The following is an 18,336-nucleotide window of genomic DNA, read 5'->3' as shown; positions in this document are numbered from 1 at the left end:
AGTCGAGATCTTAAGAATAATGATTAAAAATAGTTATTTAAAAATATTCAAAAAGTTAATAATAAGTTACAGACACAACTGATAATTTGGATCAATAAACACGCATAAAATACATATATAATATTAATTGAAGATAATAAACTAATAATAAAAACAGACAAGCCGTGTAAAAAATAGATGAATTAAAAATATTTAAGTAATACTCTGCCGAGTAAAAAAATGGCTTTGTAGTTTAAACCATGAAAAACGACTAGTTATTTCTATACATAATTTACAAAACGATAAATCATCGAAATCATGCAGAATTTTTTTTTGTCTTTTACTTCACGGCATCAACTATTATGACATATCGTTTTATGTGCAAAATTTTTTAATTAATAGTTTATATAATACTGAAAAAAGTATAATTACAGACTTTTTTTAAAGTTGTTTAATTGACAAATTTACTTTTTGTAATATTAACTTATAAACGTGAAATGCATTTTTTTTTGATTGTGCTTTTAATTTATTTTTAAAATTATATGCGGCAGTAATTAATTTGTTATTTTTTTTTGTTAAATAATTATTAAATATAAAAAAAAATAATCACAATTATTTATAATAAATCCAGTACTATTGCACTGTTCAAAATCCAGTTAAGGACGGCTTGAAACAATTTACAACTCGAATATATTTTTTATATTCGAAAAGGAATAAAAATAAGTTTTAGTATTTTTAGAGTTTACCAATATCGATATTTTTTTATACAATCGTTACCTAAATCAACAACTACTAAATGATTGTTTGGTAACACTGCAATCCCCATAGGGCGTCGAAGTTTTGAGCTATGAGAATCAATCTCTGTTAAAATACTTCTTTCACCAAGTTTTAAAACTTGAATTATACTACTACGGCCTTTATCACTTCTAGATGCAATTATTTTGCCGTCTGCATCTACGGCTATACCTCCATATTTTCCTTTACCTAAAAAAATTCGAATTTCAGATGTGTAAAGATTAAAAATATAATTAAAATCAAACTAATTAAATAAGAAATGTTGAAAAAATTATTATTTCAATAGTTTAAAATGAAAAATTTTTTAAATTACCATTTTCTTCAGGATAAATTTCTTCAGAAAAATCACCCTTTGCAGAAAAAACTTGAATTTTAGAATCAGCAACTAGAATTTCACCTGCAGGACCTACGGTCACGGAGCTAATTAACTTAAACATGCCTTTTTTTCCAACTTGGAAAAGAACTTTTCCATCAGAATCAAATACGAAAACACAGCTTTGTCCATTGTCAGCAACAAGAATATGTCCATAACTACGATCTACAGCTACATCAATTGGTTCCTAATAATACAAAAATATTTACACTTAATATTTAATATTCGAACATACTAAAAGATATAGATAAAAAACATTTAAAAATATAACATGTGAACCTGAAATGTATTGTGGGTGAATGAACGAATTGTATCACCAAATGTACTCATTTCTGTAATAGTACGCGTTCTCCAATTCACTACAACTAGCCCTTGATCTGATATGGCTATTCCAGTACAACTACGACCTTCCAATCCTTCATTAATTATATGTCTTTGAAACTCCATATCACTATCAAGCACCTTGAGTAAAATTAATTAATTATTTATATTGTTAATAGTAAAAAAATCTTACAATAACTCACTAATATTAATGAATACTATTTTAACAAAATTAAACTAATAATCTAATTTTATGTTTTATAATTACCTTTATTCGTGAATTTCCTGAATCAACGACATAAATCATGTTATCGTCATCCACAGCAACAGCAACTGGCTGTAGAAATTCATCTTTTCCATGCCCTCTTTTCCCATAACTCTTAATTGGTTCATTATGCTCTGAAGCAGTAAAAAATATAGGATAATCTTTTATCGGACGCTCAAAAACGGTCAATTTGAGAGCATAACCACTTGCAGAAGGTGGTCGAAAACGAACTTCGTAGGTTCCGTTCTCTAAATCTTTAATTTCTGTTTCAATTATTTGATCTTCTGATTGAGTATCTGTGAGTGTAAGTTCAACACCAATTGGATCACCACCGGCATTTCTAGGGTGCCCATGATAATCCACAGTTTCGAGTATCACAGTCGTTAATAACTTTGCAATGGCAGTATCTTTTAATTGAGCTCTGCACAGTCCTGTAATTAAACTCATACTGATATCTTGTGTCTATATTGAAATTATATTAATAGATTAATCTCAACTAAGTTTTACTTTTTATATATTACCTGGTAACGTTGTGCTAGAACGTACTCTTCCAAGAGTTTCCAGTGCTTTTTCTAATTCTTTTATAGCACTATTATGTCCAAATTCAGCTGTAATGAAAGCATTCTCACGTGGTTCACTCAAAGCAACAGCAGCATCTAATTGATCAGTAAGACTTCCTATTCTCTGAGTAATATTTCTAACTTCGACCTAAAAATTTAAGTTGATGATCAACAAAGATAATAATAATAATAATACCTAATCACTTACTTGATATTGTAATCCTTCACACTCTCGTTCAACTTTATTTTTTTCAGCTTCAATAAGAGCATGCTGCTCTTCAAGAACACGTTTTTTGTCTCTAGCAGCCGCCGCAATGGCTGCTTGAAGTTCTACTCGTCTACGCTCGACTTTCGCAATTATTTCAGTAAATTCTGTATCAACTATAGTCAAACATCTTTCCATAGCAGTTTCTAAACGTCTTAGTTCTGTATTTACAGATTCTTGAGCTTGTGTTAACTGATAAAAAAATAAAAGATGATGATATTACAATTTACTTAATTTTTTTTGTATCAAATACAAATAATACATACCTTAGAAATGCATTCATTAGCTTTATACAGTAAAATTTCAGACATTCGTTTGATTGCGATACTAAAAGGTATTATTGTGTGTTCAGTGCATCCCGGCGAAGTCTCGGCATGATTACCTCCAGTACAAACTGTACAGAAAACTGTATCACATGTTTCACAAAATAGTAATTCTTGATTTGTGTGAACTGAACACTTTGGAATGACTTCTCTTCGTTGTCGAGACATTAAATCGAGTAATTGATTAACTAAAAAGCTTGGAGGCAAAGCCGGAACTCCACCACGAGGTATAGTAATGAGTTCCCGGCATATAGGACATCGAAATGCTCCAGCTTCACGAGTTTGTGAAGCGGCAATTCTTGTCAAACAGTGTAAACATACCTAAAAAAAAAATTACATTTCAGAAATTATCTCTTATTAATATCGTAAAGTTTTAAAAATGAACACTTACTGTATGAGAACATGGTAAAAGTTTAGGTGTATGTTCACTGCCATCATAAACACAAAGACAAGTCCCGCAGGTCAAGAAGCTCTCGTTAAAGTCCTCGTAGTTGATACTAACAGTCTCCACGAGCATTGAACTCATGCTGACCATCCTCTCCCCCAGTCGAGTCCTATAAATTACAAAAGACAACTGTCAAAGTATTTTTCATTTTTTATGTTTAAAAAACTAATTTTAATAATGTTGATAATGATAAGTACAATCTCATCATAATAAAAAAGAAACTTACTGAATAGCTAACCGTAGTGCTTCCATTACAATTTAGCCTCTAAATACAATTTTGGAAAGCAAAAATTTTACACGCGTGGCAATATGAATAAGAAAATGGGTAAAAGATCAAGAATACTACACGTTTGTTTTATCTTATTTTTTCTATTAAAGCACAAGTAAACACAAAGATATACGACGTGTATTTGAGATTCTGTTAATGAATTTTAAGAATTAAAAAAAACTTGACGAATTCGAAAAATCATACTTTTCTTTCCTAACCAAAAATCTTCCTTTTCTTTTTCTAAAGGACGCATTATCCTTGATTCTCATATTTACAACAGAAGATGTTAAAACTTAAAAAATCCTAACCTAAATTGTTAACCACATTATTTGATATACTAAATCATTTTTAAATTTTATTTCAATTATACACTAGTACTTAATTATTATAAATTTCCTGAAGAAACTTAATCCACAAGGAGAGAACAGCGACTGTCGAGGCTGCTCACGTTTCACAGCTGCGCACGTTTCTCGAATGGAGACAAGTATTCTATTGGTTAGTGAAACTAACAAAGAAGCAACGATTAAAATAATAAATGTAAAGAAAGAGATGCCACTAAAAATTGTTGGCCAGAAGAAGCGAGAAAATACAAGCGGGGGAGGATACAGATTGAGATTAAAGTGCAAGAAGGATAGCAAAGGAGTAATGCACGTTGTACGATACTGCTTGTAATGCAAGTTTATGTATGAATAAAGGATAAACAGCGGCCAGGGTGAACAACATCTGAATTTTCTTCACAACTGCGCATGTACGTTTAACAGAAACATTATAACCTGTAACAAATGGGAGAAAATGAGATAAAAGTAAAGGAAAGAACGAATGAATGATGAAAATGAACAAAAAAGGAATGAAGAATGATGAGAGAAGACCTTGTCCACCATGCAAACTTGTTGTAGGCGCCAGAGTCTATTATATAGACTCACACCGGCACATATTGTATTATCTTAATGAGGGTGCATAATAAATTAGCTTTGTACTTGTCATAAATTTTCAGGTATGATAATACTTTTTTTTGTAATTATTCTGTAGAAATGTATTAAAAAAAATGAAACAATGATATTTTATTGAATTAATTTTATCATTATTAGCAGAACGTTAGTTGAAAAAGATTAAGTCCCTGGGTCACCCGGTGTAATGGTCCATCAGACTTTGTGTCGGGGTCATAACCGCTTAATTGGTAAAGAGAAGAAAAAAAGAGCAAGAGTCGTATGAAGCTTGTATACTAACTATACATTGCTTAATAGATTTAAAATATTATCATCCGATTTTAGATATTTAAAAGATTGAAAACTCGAAAAAAGATCAGTTTGATAAACTAATATATTTTTATTATATTATATTTCATTCTTTAAAATACTTTCTATAACAAGAATAAAATGACGAATGGTTCTTATAAAAAAAAAAACTAACTTACATTTCCTATCAATGATTTATTTTTTAACTTGAGAGGTTTTATTTGTTTTTGTTTTTCATAAACCAGAATTATGCCAATGTAATGTATACTTACAGAAAAGGACAACAGCTCATGTAGGTTTTTTTATGAGTTGAATTGCGTAAGAGAATGCAAAATTATCGTACAAGTGATGTTTTATTATTATTTTTTTTTTTTATATTTCATAATAAACTATGATAGTGTTTTAATTGTCAACAGAGCGGTAAATCTTCTGTTAGCTACATTCGGTTGTTCCGGGATAGAGATTAAGAATGCTGGAGACATAAAAATAGGAGATTACCAGGTGAAAACAAATGGTATTGTTAATCGAGAGATATAAAAAAAAGGATAGTAGTTATTTAATATTGATTTTATACACGTTTTTTTAGCACCACCAGGTGTCACGAGTAAAATAAGTATAAATTGTCAGTTCCTTTTCAATTTGTTGACATTTAAAAAAAGAGTATTTTAAAAAATTTTTCGCGAAATTTCGAAGCATGCGTCAACAGAATCGGGTCACTTCATTACTACTCGACCGAGATTTTGAATAATCTTCAGGGCGTTTTCTGTTTCTGTGATGACGTCAAAGCAATCTTTAATCATCTTGAACACGGTTTAGTTTCTACTTCACTTGATTGTTTTTCACTTTCTTTTATCCATCACAAATAGAAGGCAGACTATTGTGACTATATACAAAACCGATCACAAGTGATTGGAGATAGTTTATATGACTCTAGAAATGAAATGCGGCCATTCGGAACAGCAAAACTGGCTCTGAGGGTGGCCTGCGCAAGCAACAACTCCCCCTCAGCAACCCCTAACACCCACAAAGACACCAACAATGCTTACTGATAGACACACAGTCTTGAAATAAAATATTGAACGAATGGTAGGTCATGGTAATGTTATTTGTATAATGATTACAAAAATCTTTTTTTTTTGTTCATTTCATTTAGTATAAAATAATAATTAGCATTAATAATATACCTATATCTGAGTAAAAATAAAATGTTAATGGCTTTCTTCCAATATGAATTTTCAGACTCTAAAAAATGATTAAAATGTTCTTTAAAATTGAATTATAATAATTGATCATGGAATACGTTTTGTGTATTATTTATAATACATTGTAGATTTTTAGTGTATCATTTTTACGTTCCAAGACGCTACATGACTTAAATACTTCATTATTTCTTGACAATTTCATTCACGAAACAGGTTATATTTATTGTCTCATAAGTTTTCTGAAACTTTAATTATATTTTGTTTACTATATCACATATTTACTTATGTTTACTTTTTGCATTTGTTTTTCTATTTTAAGTAATTTAAAGTCCTGCTGAAATATTTTAAGTGTTTTATCTATTAAATACACTCCAAAACAGTTAAATTCTGGGAATTGGTAATATAATGGACTTTATCCAATCGACGTAAAAATAAACACGAGTAAAAACATCGGGGTATCCTTGCCCACATGGAGAACCCCAAGAAGCAATGCCTATCTGTGTTCCATCAGTGACTAAAGGTCCTCCTGAATCACCCTGAAATGATGATTATAAAGAAAAATATTTATTACTAATAAAACAATAAAAACTTAATCTGATAAAAGCTAAATCTTACATAACAAACACCTTCTCCGGTTTCGTTGAATGTACAAAGATGAGTTGTATCAACTTGAGCAAAGATTTTTTGACATGCAGAAATTTGAATGACACAAAGTTGAATCATTTGAAGTTTTCCAGTGTTTGATTGGTCAGTCTGTAGAAGGTAAACAAAGGAAAAATCAATTTTAAAATTCTTCCATAGTGTGTATGCAAACGTGACTTACATATGTGTTACCCCATCCGGTAAATATACTCAAAACACAATCACCTTGATAGATATCCTGAGTAGGTAAAGCAATAGGTTGAATGGCTTCCGTAAACTCAATAACGCCATCAACCATCAAGATACCAATGTCATGTAGATGTTCAGCTTTATTAAAATAAGGATAGACATGAGTGAAAGCAGAACGATAAGCTACACCGCCAAACATTAAATAATTCGATCCGATAACAACTGTAATTTTTGAAGCTTCATATTTTACAAGACAATGAGCCGCAGTTAAAATCCAATATTTATTAAGAATTGAACCACCACAAATATGACGTCCAATAACACGTAATGAAGCTTGATAAGGATATGCATTATCCTGAGCGTCATTTCCACCAATTATACGTGTCAATGAGTTACCGATTACATTTGATGAAATAAATAGTAGTAAAAAAATACTTTGATTATAAATTGTGATAATCATAATGAATTAATTAAACCATCACTTATATTTTTTTCATTTATATATGTTTCATTATCAGACGTTACCGCCTAAGAATTATTTATTCATTATTATTTCTCATATCAATGTTGTAATAGTTATCAATATAAGTAAATATTTCATTAAAAATTTATTTATTCATTACTCGGAACTAATGACTTGACTTATTCACGGAGAGAAAGGAATTATAAATTTTACTCCGAAAAATGGTAGTCTGTCGCTTCGGGTACAAAAATGGCAATAAGCAATTGTCTGATTAGTATACATTATAACTTTTTCTTGTAAAAATTTTATTATGAATCAAAATTTTTAATTATATAAAAAAAAAGATAAAATATTACAATTTATTTTTCTACAAGAAAAAATTGTTTTGTATACTAATCAAACAATTGCTTATTGCCATTTTTGTACCCGAAGCGACAGACTACTATTTTTTGGAGTAAAATTTACAATTCCTTTCTCTCCGTGTTAAAATTTGCATTCTTCGGATATTTTTTAAAAAGATTATCAATATCATTTAATATACATATATATTGGTTACGATAATTATTATTTTTTTTTATAATCATAATTACGAAACTCATTTATTTAAAGTTTATTGATTTATTAGTACAAGATTAGCAAAAACAGCATAGAAATTGTAAGAAATGAGAAGACAGAGAATTTTGCTTTTTCTTTGTCTTAGTTATTATTTTCATGTTCAGGAATAAATATTATCTTCAATCAAAATTCGAGATTGAAATATTTCACCTATTGTTAATTTTAAATTTTAATTTCTTTTTAGTTTGTTTATTCTTACTAATACTATTAGGTATTTATATAATTTTATTTATTTTGTTTCACTCATGATTGTAAATAAATTTTATTACTTATTTAAAAATGTAACTAATTGATATATATAAAAATAGCAGCGTATGTTGAAACTTTTATTTATCCTAAATTTCGCCAATAAAAAAGGGCTGTAATCCAAGATCTTGTACTTGATGCTTTCTCAACTCGTCATTATCGTTCTGTTATATCATATCATATTCATTATTCATCTCCCAACACCTAATGAGTGTTTAAAAGATACTTTCATACCATCACTGTTTATTTCCTTTTAATAATGAGGGAGTTCAGGCCCCCCTGGAGCGAGAATTATATTTAGTGAGGTCTGAAGCAAAGTTCTAGTATGTACTTTTGTCTTTATGTACATTAATCCTTACACCGTCTTTTAAATATTTCTTTTATCACTCAAAAACAACTAAAAATTTTCCATTTAACTTATTTTTTAACATGAATATTTTTTATTAGTCTTTAATTTGAATAGTTATGTATCAAAGAATGGCCGCTTTTTATTTTATGGATTAATGTGTCAAGGGTACCGTTCCTTATCATCTACCTTCTCGTTTTTCAAAGTTTATTTGCTCAATAATTGTCCAAATCTAATAAATTTAATAAATTAATAGTTATAAATTTTAATGTCCAATTAAGTGTTTTCTAATTATTTTATAAATATTTTCATGTATAATTATCTTATTTATATTTTAAAATGATATGTAAATGAAGTGTTACGTTCCATGGGACAAAAAGTATATATGAGATATTAGGTTTAATCAAATTGAAAATATGCAAAACTATCATTATTATCGGCTATATCAACACTGCTACTTTCTCTACTAGGTTTGCTTTCAATGTGTTCATTAATCCAATCAATATAACTATAAACTCTGGTAAAAACATCAGGTTTTCCTTTAGCACAAGGTGTTCCCCAAGACACAACGCCTATTTGAACTCCATCAGCAACAAGAGGTCCACCAGAATCTCCCTTAAAAAAAATCAAAGTTCAAGTAACTCAATATGATTGTTAGTTATCGTCAGAAGAATAAAAAAATGGCCTGTTTTAAGATCTATGAAAGTTAATAAAAGTAAGTAGAACACTTCACAATAGACACCACTCTATAACGGAACTCTTGAAAGAGTACTAATACCACTATGTACTCACATGACAAGCACCTTCGCCTTTTTTATTCAACGTACAAATATTCTTGTCTGTCACCCGGATACTAACATTACGGCACTGCTTTTGATTAATTACTGTTAGTATAATGAATTGAAGATCATTTGGCGCTTTTCCTGGATACTGAAATTTGTTTTATTTATAATTAATAAAGTAGTCAATTACTTTAATTTGTCTTTGTCTTTTTTATTATGCTTTTGTAAAACGAAACATTAATGTGTTGTTGTTCTTTCATCTCAATTTAATCAGAAAAGTTATTTAATGACAACTGTGCGTATTATAAAACTACATGTGATTTATTTCTAGTTCATTCTCATTATACAATCAAGTGATATTTAATCATTATATTCAAGTGAAATTTCGATGAAATATTAATTTTTAGAATGAATTAAAATGGTTAATAGAATTTTTCAAGTATTACTGTATAATTATCTAAAAAAACGAGATGTATATTCAACTTACACTGGTTGTTCCCCAGCCTGATAATACAGCTGGATAATTACTTTTTTTAAAGTTTTCCGATGGAAGATCCACTGGCTTTACTGTTTCTGAAAATTGAATATCCTCGTCCACATAAATAAGACCTATATCATGCCAGATGAATAGAGAATTGTACTTCTCATGTCCTATTACTCGAGACGACTGGTAGAAATCACCGCCTTCATCTAGTTTTGTTGTTCCGGTAACAACGTTTATTGCTGTGTCATTAAAACTAAAATAATTTTACACCATTATTACTATGGGATAAATATACTCAATATCTTTATTTTATCATCAGATTATCAATCAAATAATTCATTGATAAATCTTGACACACTCTGATGAATAATATAATTTATTAAATATATTATGAATTTTCATAATAATTGATTAATAGCGATCAAATAATTACCCTCTGAGACAATGAGCAGCAGTTAAAATCCATCGATGATTTAAAATAGATCCACCACAGAAATGTCTATTTTTAATTCTCAAGGAGACTTGATAAGGAAACTGAGTTTCATCAGCAATATTACCACCAATTATCTTGGGATGATGATCATTTTTTTTTGCTAAAATTAGTAAAATAATATATTTTAAATATAAATAATGATAATAATAATGGAGATGATCTTACCAATAGTGAAATGATTATTGTACGAAAGAAATAGATAAATTGCAAAGAAAAATATCACTGTATTGTATGACTTCATTTTTGAATGAAAGCACTTTTACTATTGTATGTAAAACAATTCATTTCTCGTTAGTTGTGGTGTTGTATATATAGGGTAAAATGATATAATGAATTGCTAGTCTCCCGCTGTTAGATATTTAAATTTAGGTCAGATATTGGATCAAATATAGTATTAGAAACGTCAACCAAACAACTTAGAATGTATCTCGTGCATATGCCGATAGACTAAAGTAATAAATAAGTGAAGGGAACAACAACAGCATTTGAACAATCTGTGAAAGCCAAGTTATATTTTAATTTGGACTCGGATCAGTAAATTTCATGAAATTCGATTATTTTGTAGCTACTTTTTACGTTTTTTTTTTTTTCTTTTTCTTTTTTTCCACAATATTTATTACACCGCAATATTCTTAAGTAATAGACATTTAAAATGCGGAAATTTTATTCAAGAATATGAAGAAAACTCGGTAGAAATTATTTTCAATGACAATTCATTAAAGAATGCTTCATCATTACTCTCTTTGATGTTATTATGCAATTTATGTGAATAAATTAATAAAAACGGTAATGAACGAATATGAAACTCAAATGAAATTGATTAATGCATTTATTGAAACATTGTCAATAGGTCTATCAAGTTGTTGGATTTTTGAGTAATTTAATGATAATTAATTGAACGTATTCGTGCTGATGTATTTTGAATTGGAAAAAAAAACAAAAAATAATAATCAATGTTCTGAGAAATATTTATGCACTTGCCATAAATATTCATAAGTTTAATCGATAAATTGTGAAGTTTTCTATGTTAATTTATTAATTTTTTTCTACGACGTAAAAGTTTTTACGGAATCTTGAAAAGCTGACGGAGAGATTATAACGACAGGAAAAATAATGAGATTAAGTCTATAAAGATATCGGACAATGACTTGTTTTTATAAAGATTCCGGAAAAATCATTTATTGGAATAATTTTATATTCGTTTTTTTTTTTTTTTTATTAAATTAAGGTTTGGCTAATAATAATAACGCTATCAACTTTCGATTTAACTGATGATGACAAATAAATTATATTTTCAAGGATTTTTTTTTTTTTTTCATTCAGATTTGGTAGACTGATTTATTATGAAAGTAATAAAATTAAAAGAAATGATGAAATTAATAATAAGGTACAATGATTAACCAATTAAAAATTATTGGTATTTTAACTGATCAATAAATAGAAATGAGTTAAAACAATTATATTTAAAATGTAAATTACGATGCATTATTGTGTATAAGCAAAATTATCTGATAAAAACATTTTTGGTGTATATAGAATCTATTTTTTTCCTCAATTAATCATATCATTAGTCAAATTCCTTAAACTATTATTTAAATTATATTTATTGAATATATTTAATGAAATATTTATTATTTAGTGGAATGGATAGTTTTTTAAAAACTTATATTTTTATTTCAGTACTAGACTTTACTCAATGTAAAAGTCGATAAAATTGAAAACCAATGCTTCAAAAATGGACCTATCATTTGATGGTAAATGTAAAACGACAATTGATAATTTCTCAAGAAAAATGATATTGTCGATAGTTGTTCAAAATTAATAAGAACATTAATTATTAGAAAATAAAAGAAAAAAAATTGAAAAACACACTTCAATCAGTTAAGTGACAAAATGTATAGTAGTGCAGAAAATTGAGAAATCATAAATAACTTTATTTATTCTAGAGAGTTTGTAAGATACTTTATTATTTTCTCAATACAAAATTTATTAGCCGTTCAGTATGACTTTTTCCGTATAATATGATATTTTTTGATACTATTATTTGAATAATTTATCGTACAATAAACTAATTTATGAAATATAATCGTAATGAATGGAAACAATGATGTTTAATAAGTAGTAAACATAAATGTTTGAAGGGATTAAAACGAATAAAAAGTAAAAATAAATCAAGGGGAAGGGAATAATCATCTTTATCGAATAGGACACAAACCGATACCTACATCGTAATCGTTGGGGTACGTAAATGCCGCATACCATGAACAAACTAAAGGTCAGTTAGTCCCAAGGTTTACATAACCACGAAGCGAAAGGTTGTCTCATCTTTGCGGCATCCTCTTTTTTCAAATTTTTTCTCTATTTATTCTCTATAGCCTTCTTTATTTCAGCAATATTCGGTAACACTTTTCTTTATGATTATAACAACAACAATTAGGTTGAATAAAATCAAGTGGGATTGGAATTCATGAAGGCATCAATGACAAATGAGTTGTTACTGTTGACAAATATGATTACTTAATGAAGAATGAGTTTCTGCCGAGTAAAGTGCGTCATTTAATGTCGGGACTATTCTTGAATTGATTTATCATGAACATCCAAAGGAGTCTTCTGTGACAAGTGTTAGTCGCCTACAATTGTCTGAGTAGCTCTTTGGTTCGCCACTAGTGTTGAATTCTTCAAGTACTACGACATGAAAACAATAGAGGGATCGTACAAATACATGTATGGGAGGACAGTGACATTTGTTCCCGTCCTCGATGCCCCATGTGTCACGTTACTACTTGATTATTCGTCCTCCACCTCACCTTTCACCCATCTCCATTTTCTACAAAGTTATGTTGATCTTTTAGAGCTTTAGAATGACGATGCTGAGATGCGTTTGATGCTAAATCATGACCAGGAAAGGTTGAAATAACTATATAATTAATAGATTTTCGAATACTAATAGGGTGCCACTTGATATCCTTGACGAAGTGGTGAAAGAAAAAAAAACGTTATAAATATATTTATAGATAATTAGAATGATTTAATGTTATATCATGTATTTTCGAGGCTGAATTCGATATCGAGTTCCTATGACACTGAAGTTGTAGTGTAGAGCGCAAGGTCACGGGCAGGGAGCATCTTACAATAGTGAATGGCCGAGCAGGGATGAGAGTAGACCTAGTAGCAATTCACTCTTAAATTTACGAGACATTTTATCTTATTCATAAATATATTTTTTGATTAATTATTATTAGGTTTTTTATCTATTTATTAACCAACCAAGTTATTACCAACTAGATCAATGTCATTAAATTTTGCTTCATTTTCTGTGTTAGTAATTAGAAAATTTAGTTGCCAATTAAGATGTGACAAACTATAATTTGAAAATGCAGGTCCGTGTCGTGATGCAGAACAAGTTATTAAATATGCGATTGTGCAAGCACAAAAAGATGCTCGAAAGAACGTTGATTATTATTATGACACGACATGAGCCATTCCCAACAGAGCAAGTGACTACTTGGAGATTCAAAGAGTCAACGAGGTACATATACAGGGATAACGTCGTATTCGGAAAGTCAAAAAAATTTTAAGAGCATCCAATGTTCATAATGATATGACGAATATGTCACTTCAAGCTATTGAAGATTTGAAAGTTGTTATGCCCATTAGGATGCTAATTAGAAACTGTAGTGTGACTTTATAATAGAAAATTACAGTTGGTTCTTGGTAATAGATTACATATTAAATAGACAGATTTTATGAATTACCATCAATATTTTATATCAATCCAGGAAATAATGATGTACAATCGTTGTCTTTGGCCGTGATGAAGATGACGCACATAAACCCTGTAGACATAAACGTCATTTGCAAATCATCCGAGGATAACCAGATAAATAAACAACGCAATTATAATAAAAAATCACGTAACATAACTTGTTTATTATTATTATTATTATTATTATTATTATTATTATTATTATTATATTATTATTATTATTATTATTATTATTATTATTATTATTATTATTATTATTATTATTACTATTACTATTACTATTATTGTTGAACATCAGAAATATTATGTAAATTGATGAAAAAAAAATTTTTCATTTCATTGTTTAGTTAATGTATTATTTATTTAATTAGCGAAACGAGTAAAGGGATTGTTTAGACATTTTGTGAAGACTGTCTCATGATTTAAATGTCAATTAAATAAATCAATTGCTCGACATTGTAAGCATTTAATAATAATAATAATGAAAAAGATTTCTTTTATTTAAATATACATGTTACAGTTTTGATCATTAAAATGTACTGGTCAAAAGATACAGAGAAAAAAATGAAGATGCAGCAGCGTATTGTGATTTGCGGGCAGGGATGACCCCTTTCACTACACCATGTTGGCAGAAGCGTGTATATAAAGAACCTCGCCTCTGACCAAGAGTACGAGTATCATCTCATCATCGTTTCAATCTTGGTTCTTCTCCAGTAGGTGTCATATATATTATGTATTCTGTCAAGGTAAGTCTTTGGAGCTTGACCAGACTTGCTATCAATAGCATGAGTCTTCAACACCACCATTATCATCACTATCATCATTTTAACTATCATCAACATTGGAAGAGCCTCCAATGTGAAACTAAAATGATTAAAAATAAAAATAATAACTTTTTATTATAATTAAAAATAAAATATTGTACAGACATAACTTTAAGATTTATTTGAAAATGAATCACATAAATTTGAAAAAATGAAAAACAAAATATTCAAAAGGTTTTTATTCACACATAAAAATCATAATTATCGCTTGCTTCATATATGCAGTAGTTATTTGATGTTAACGACGCAAAACGAACAATTCGTAATAGTCATATCTGTGTGAGATGACCACCGCTTATGAAATTTTCTACACTTTGCAATTTACGTGTTCATCATTCATAATATACATATTCTACACTCGAATTGACATTTACAGATAAGTGTAATTTTATATTAATAATGATTATATAGATGCAATAAACTTGATTAATTCTACTAAGTTCTATTATTATTATAAAACAATATTTTCACAAATATTAACTTTTGATAATTTTTCATTTCTTTATAGGCAGTAATAGTAGTTGCCCTGTGTACGACAGCTTGGGCAGCACCACAACGACCCCCAAGCAGTGGAGCAGATAAAGATGCTGTTATTACATCACAGCAACTTGAAGTCAACTTTGATGGTAGTTATGTAAACAAGTGAGCTCTTTTACCTTTATTATCAGTAATTGATTAATTTTTCCAAGCCCTTGAATATCCATTTAAATTTAAAATATTATTTTTTTTGTAGTTTTGAAACAAGTAATGGTATTAGTCATCAAGAAACTGGTCAACCAAAGCAAGTTGAACAAGAAACTCCAGTTGTATCACAGGGTAATGAAGCCTGGACTGCTCCTGATGGTCAAGCTATCAGTTTAACATGGACCGCTGATGAAAATGGTTTTCAAGCACAAGGATCTCATATTCCAACTGCTCCTCCAATTCCTCCAGAAATTCTTAGAGCTTTGGAATATAACGCAGCTCATCCAGAACAAGATAACGAAGGAGTCTCTGGTGGCAGGCCCCCAGCTAGAGGTTAAACTTACAATAATCTTTGAAACTCATCATTGGTAATAGTTGTTTGTAGTTCGTGACGACCAATCCTCTGCTTTCTCTTTCTTCAGGTTAATCGTACACCACCCAGGTGAATCACACAATCGGCAATCGTGTGACCTTACCAAAAGAAGGTGGCTTGTCATGGAGTGAGACCCGACTTGATGAAAGATTACTTAACATTATATTCTATCGACAACTTGATACAAAAAAAAATTCCTCTTCGTATATATTGTTAATATTAATATATACTTTTTTTTACAATAACTTACCACTTGTCACGGCAGATAGCGATAATGATAAAATTTAAAACCTAACGATACAATTTAAGATTTACCGAATTAAAACAGCGTGACAAAATAATGAAAAAAAAAAAAAACCAATAAATAAAAATAACCAAACTAAAATATAAGTGTTTTGTTATGATGATTTGTTATCAAATAATGACAATATTATCTCGTTTTGATGATAAATGTATCAAACTATATTACTATTATTAAAAAAAATTGTGTCATACGGTAAATTAATTACAGCACTTTGTGATTTTATATTTTTATCTTTTTGTGTAAATAAAATAATTGAAAATCACAAAGATATATGCACAATTTTATTTTTCATACTCATTACATCATTTTACGTGTTATTCAATCATTTTAGGGTTAATTGATGAATGATTAAATAATTGGGATGTATTCTTATTCTTTTTCATTAATAAGTTAATACTTGGTAACAATTAATATGAAATTAAATTTAATTTTATTAGAGAAGCTAAGTCATTCAAAAAATTTAATCCTAAAAAGATCATATCGTTAGCTAAAAAATCATGCAGATGTGAGAGAGAAAGGATTAATCGTAAAACTTCTAAAACTTCTTAAGACACAAGTCACAGGTCGCGAATCTAATCACGAGTGAAATGGGCTTGTTGTTTTAATTATTGATTCGATTTCAACTATCACATAGAAGATTTATTGTTGGAATATTGAGTAATATGATTTTTACCTAACAGTCGTGTAATTTTTGAAAGGTTTAATCAGATTCAATATGTAATATGATTGAATCATTTTTTACCACACTTATACTCAATTTTTTATATTTTTAAATTTGTTTCTTTAATGACGAAATATTACACATTGTTCATGTTTTTGTGGTGTAAATTTAATAACAAAAGAATACTTCAAGTTGCATAATAAAATTTAAATAATAATAGAAGACGGCTAAAAATATACCATTTTTAGAAAATAAGGAAATTTTTTTAAAATCAATCACGAGAAAAATTCAATACTATACACTAAAGATGTCTTATATGTAATAAACACAATTGCTTATATTAACTTATTATTTACAAGGTTTTGTACGGAAAAAATAACTAAAGGTTTGAGTCGATAGTTGAATATCACCAATCACGATAAACCATTTATAATAATAATTTAATGTTGTTATAAATATAATATAATGGGCTCAATAAATAATAATTTAGACCTTTAAAATTGTGTTTATAGATGTGTTTATTAAAAAAAAATTCTTTCTTTAAATGTTCAACGACGGATGTGCTTATAATTTAATTTTAGACAAAATACAGATATTTTTATCTAGGTAGTATTTTATACCAATATTTCAATAATATACAAAAATGTTCTGTAAACGATACTTGTTTGTAATTAATATACATGAGAATTAATGAAAAATTCATCCAATTGTTCAAACTTGAGATATATTAATATCATGATATTACATTTTCTAATTAACTATGATTATTTCTATGTAGTCCTTTCAAATTTTGTGTTTCTTCAATGTTAAATTTTAGTTCTTAAGAACAATTATTATAAAAATTTTTAAATTATTTAATCATATGCATATTAATGATCTCGCAAAAAAAAAAATTTTCTGCTGGGAATTCATACCGACAAAAAAGTACATGTACGTACGAATTTTTATGATATTTACAAGATATTAAATTTGATTTTTTAAATTTAAGATACTAATTAATAAATATTGAAAATTAAAATATAAAAGAGCATAATTATTTTGATAATCTTTGATGACTTAGTGGATAAAAAAAGATCATTTTTCAAAGCTAAGTAATAAAAATACAATCTTAATGAAAAAACTTTATCGTAGAAATCTCTCGTCAATCATAAAACATCAATCCAGAATGAGAACTGAATTACTAATGTACAAGAATCTGTTTATGTAAATTAGATTAGGTATTGACTGACTATCAGGAAGCATTGCTGTAATTATCGTTCAACTTCACTATTAACTCGACTGATTTTTACAATATGCTCCTAACTAGATTACCGAAATTTTTCTACTAAAGCAGTAATCGAATAAGTAGATATAAAATTCTTTAGTTATCATAATTATTATTCAATACTATTGTTTTTTCTTCACTAATTTTACTTAAAAGTTGGGCATGATTA

At 28.4% G+C, this 18,336-nt stretch overlaps 2 protein-coding genes across 2 annotated transcripts; one reads left to right on the top strand and one right to left on the bottom strand.

Moving 5' to 3' along the window:
* Nucleotides 1-12: 12 nt before the first annotated feature.
* LOC118071227 (tripartite motif-containing protein 2-like) lies at nt 13-10,723 on the bottom strand. The gene is made up of 13 exons (XM_035090274.1): nt 10,457-10,723; nt 10,232-10,391; nt 9,802-10,051; nt 9,325-9,462; nt 9,014-9,147; nt 3,273-3,438; nt 2,825-3,202; nt 2,502-2,750; nt 2,255-2,441; nt 1,737-2,164; nt 1,427-1,609; nt 1,088-1,334; nt 13-963 (listed from the first exon to the last, which is right to left on the bottom strand). Exons 1-13 carry the CDS (start codon nt 10,530-10,532, stop codon nt 722-724), a joined length of 2,838 nt encoding a protein of 945 aa, XP_034946165.1. The 5' UTR covers nt 10,533-10,723; the 3' UTR covers nt 13-721.
* Nucleotides 10,724-14,671: 3,948 nt separating this feature from the next.
* On the top strand, nt 14,672-16,328 carry LOC118071280 (endocuticle structural glycoprotein SgAbd-1-like). The gene is made up of 4 exons (XM_035090340.1): nt 14,672-14,803; nt 15,390-15,523; nt 15,615-15,898; nt 15,988-16,328. The coding sequence occupies exons 1-4, from the start codon at nt 14,789-14,791 to the stop codon at nt 15,990-15,992; spliced, it is 438 nt and encodes a 145-aa protein (XP_034946231.1). The 5' UTR covers nt 14,672-14,788; the 3' UTR covers nt 15,993-16,328.
* Nucleotides 16,329-18,336: the final 2,008 nt, after the last annotated feature.

This window comes from Chelonus insularis, unplaced genomic scaffold (genome assembly GCF_013357705.1).
Source record: "Chelonus insularis isolate UGA/USDA-ARS -01 unplaced genomic scaffold, ASM1335770v1 contig_76_pilon, whole genome shotgun sequence".
Taxonomy (NCBI): domain Eukaryota; kingdom Metazoa; phylum Arthropoda; class Insecta; order Hymenoptera; family Braconidae; genus Chelonus; species Chelonus insularis.
Note: the sequence above shows the minus strand (reverse complement) of the source record. Positions and strands in the feature narration are given on the sequence as shown.

Coding starts and splice junctions, on each gene's coding strand:
- LOC118071227 (XM_035090274.1), bottom strand. CDS start 10,532: ATGAAGTCATACAATACAGTGATATTTTTCTTTGCAATTTATCTATTT. Junction 10,392..10,456: donor CAATAATCATTTCACTATTG/GTAAGATCATCT, acceptor TACTAATTTTAG/CAAAAAAAAATGATCATCAT. Junction 3,439..9,013: donor GATTGGATTAATGAACACAT/TGAAAGCAAACC, acceptor TTTTGTAATTTA/TAGGACTCGACTGGGGGAGA.
- LOC118071280 (XM_035090340.1), top strand. Junction 15,524..15,614: donor GATGGTAGTTATGTAAACAA/GTGAGCTCTTTT, acceptor TTTTTTTTGTAG/TTTTGAAACAAGTAATGGTA.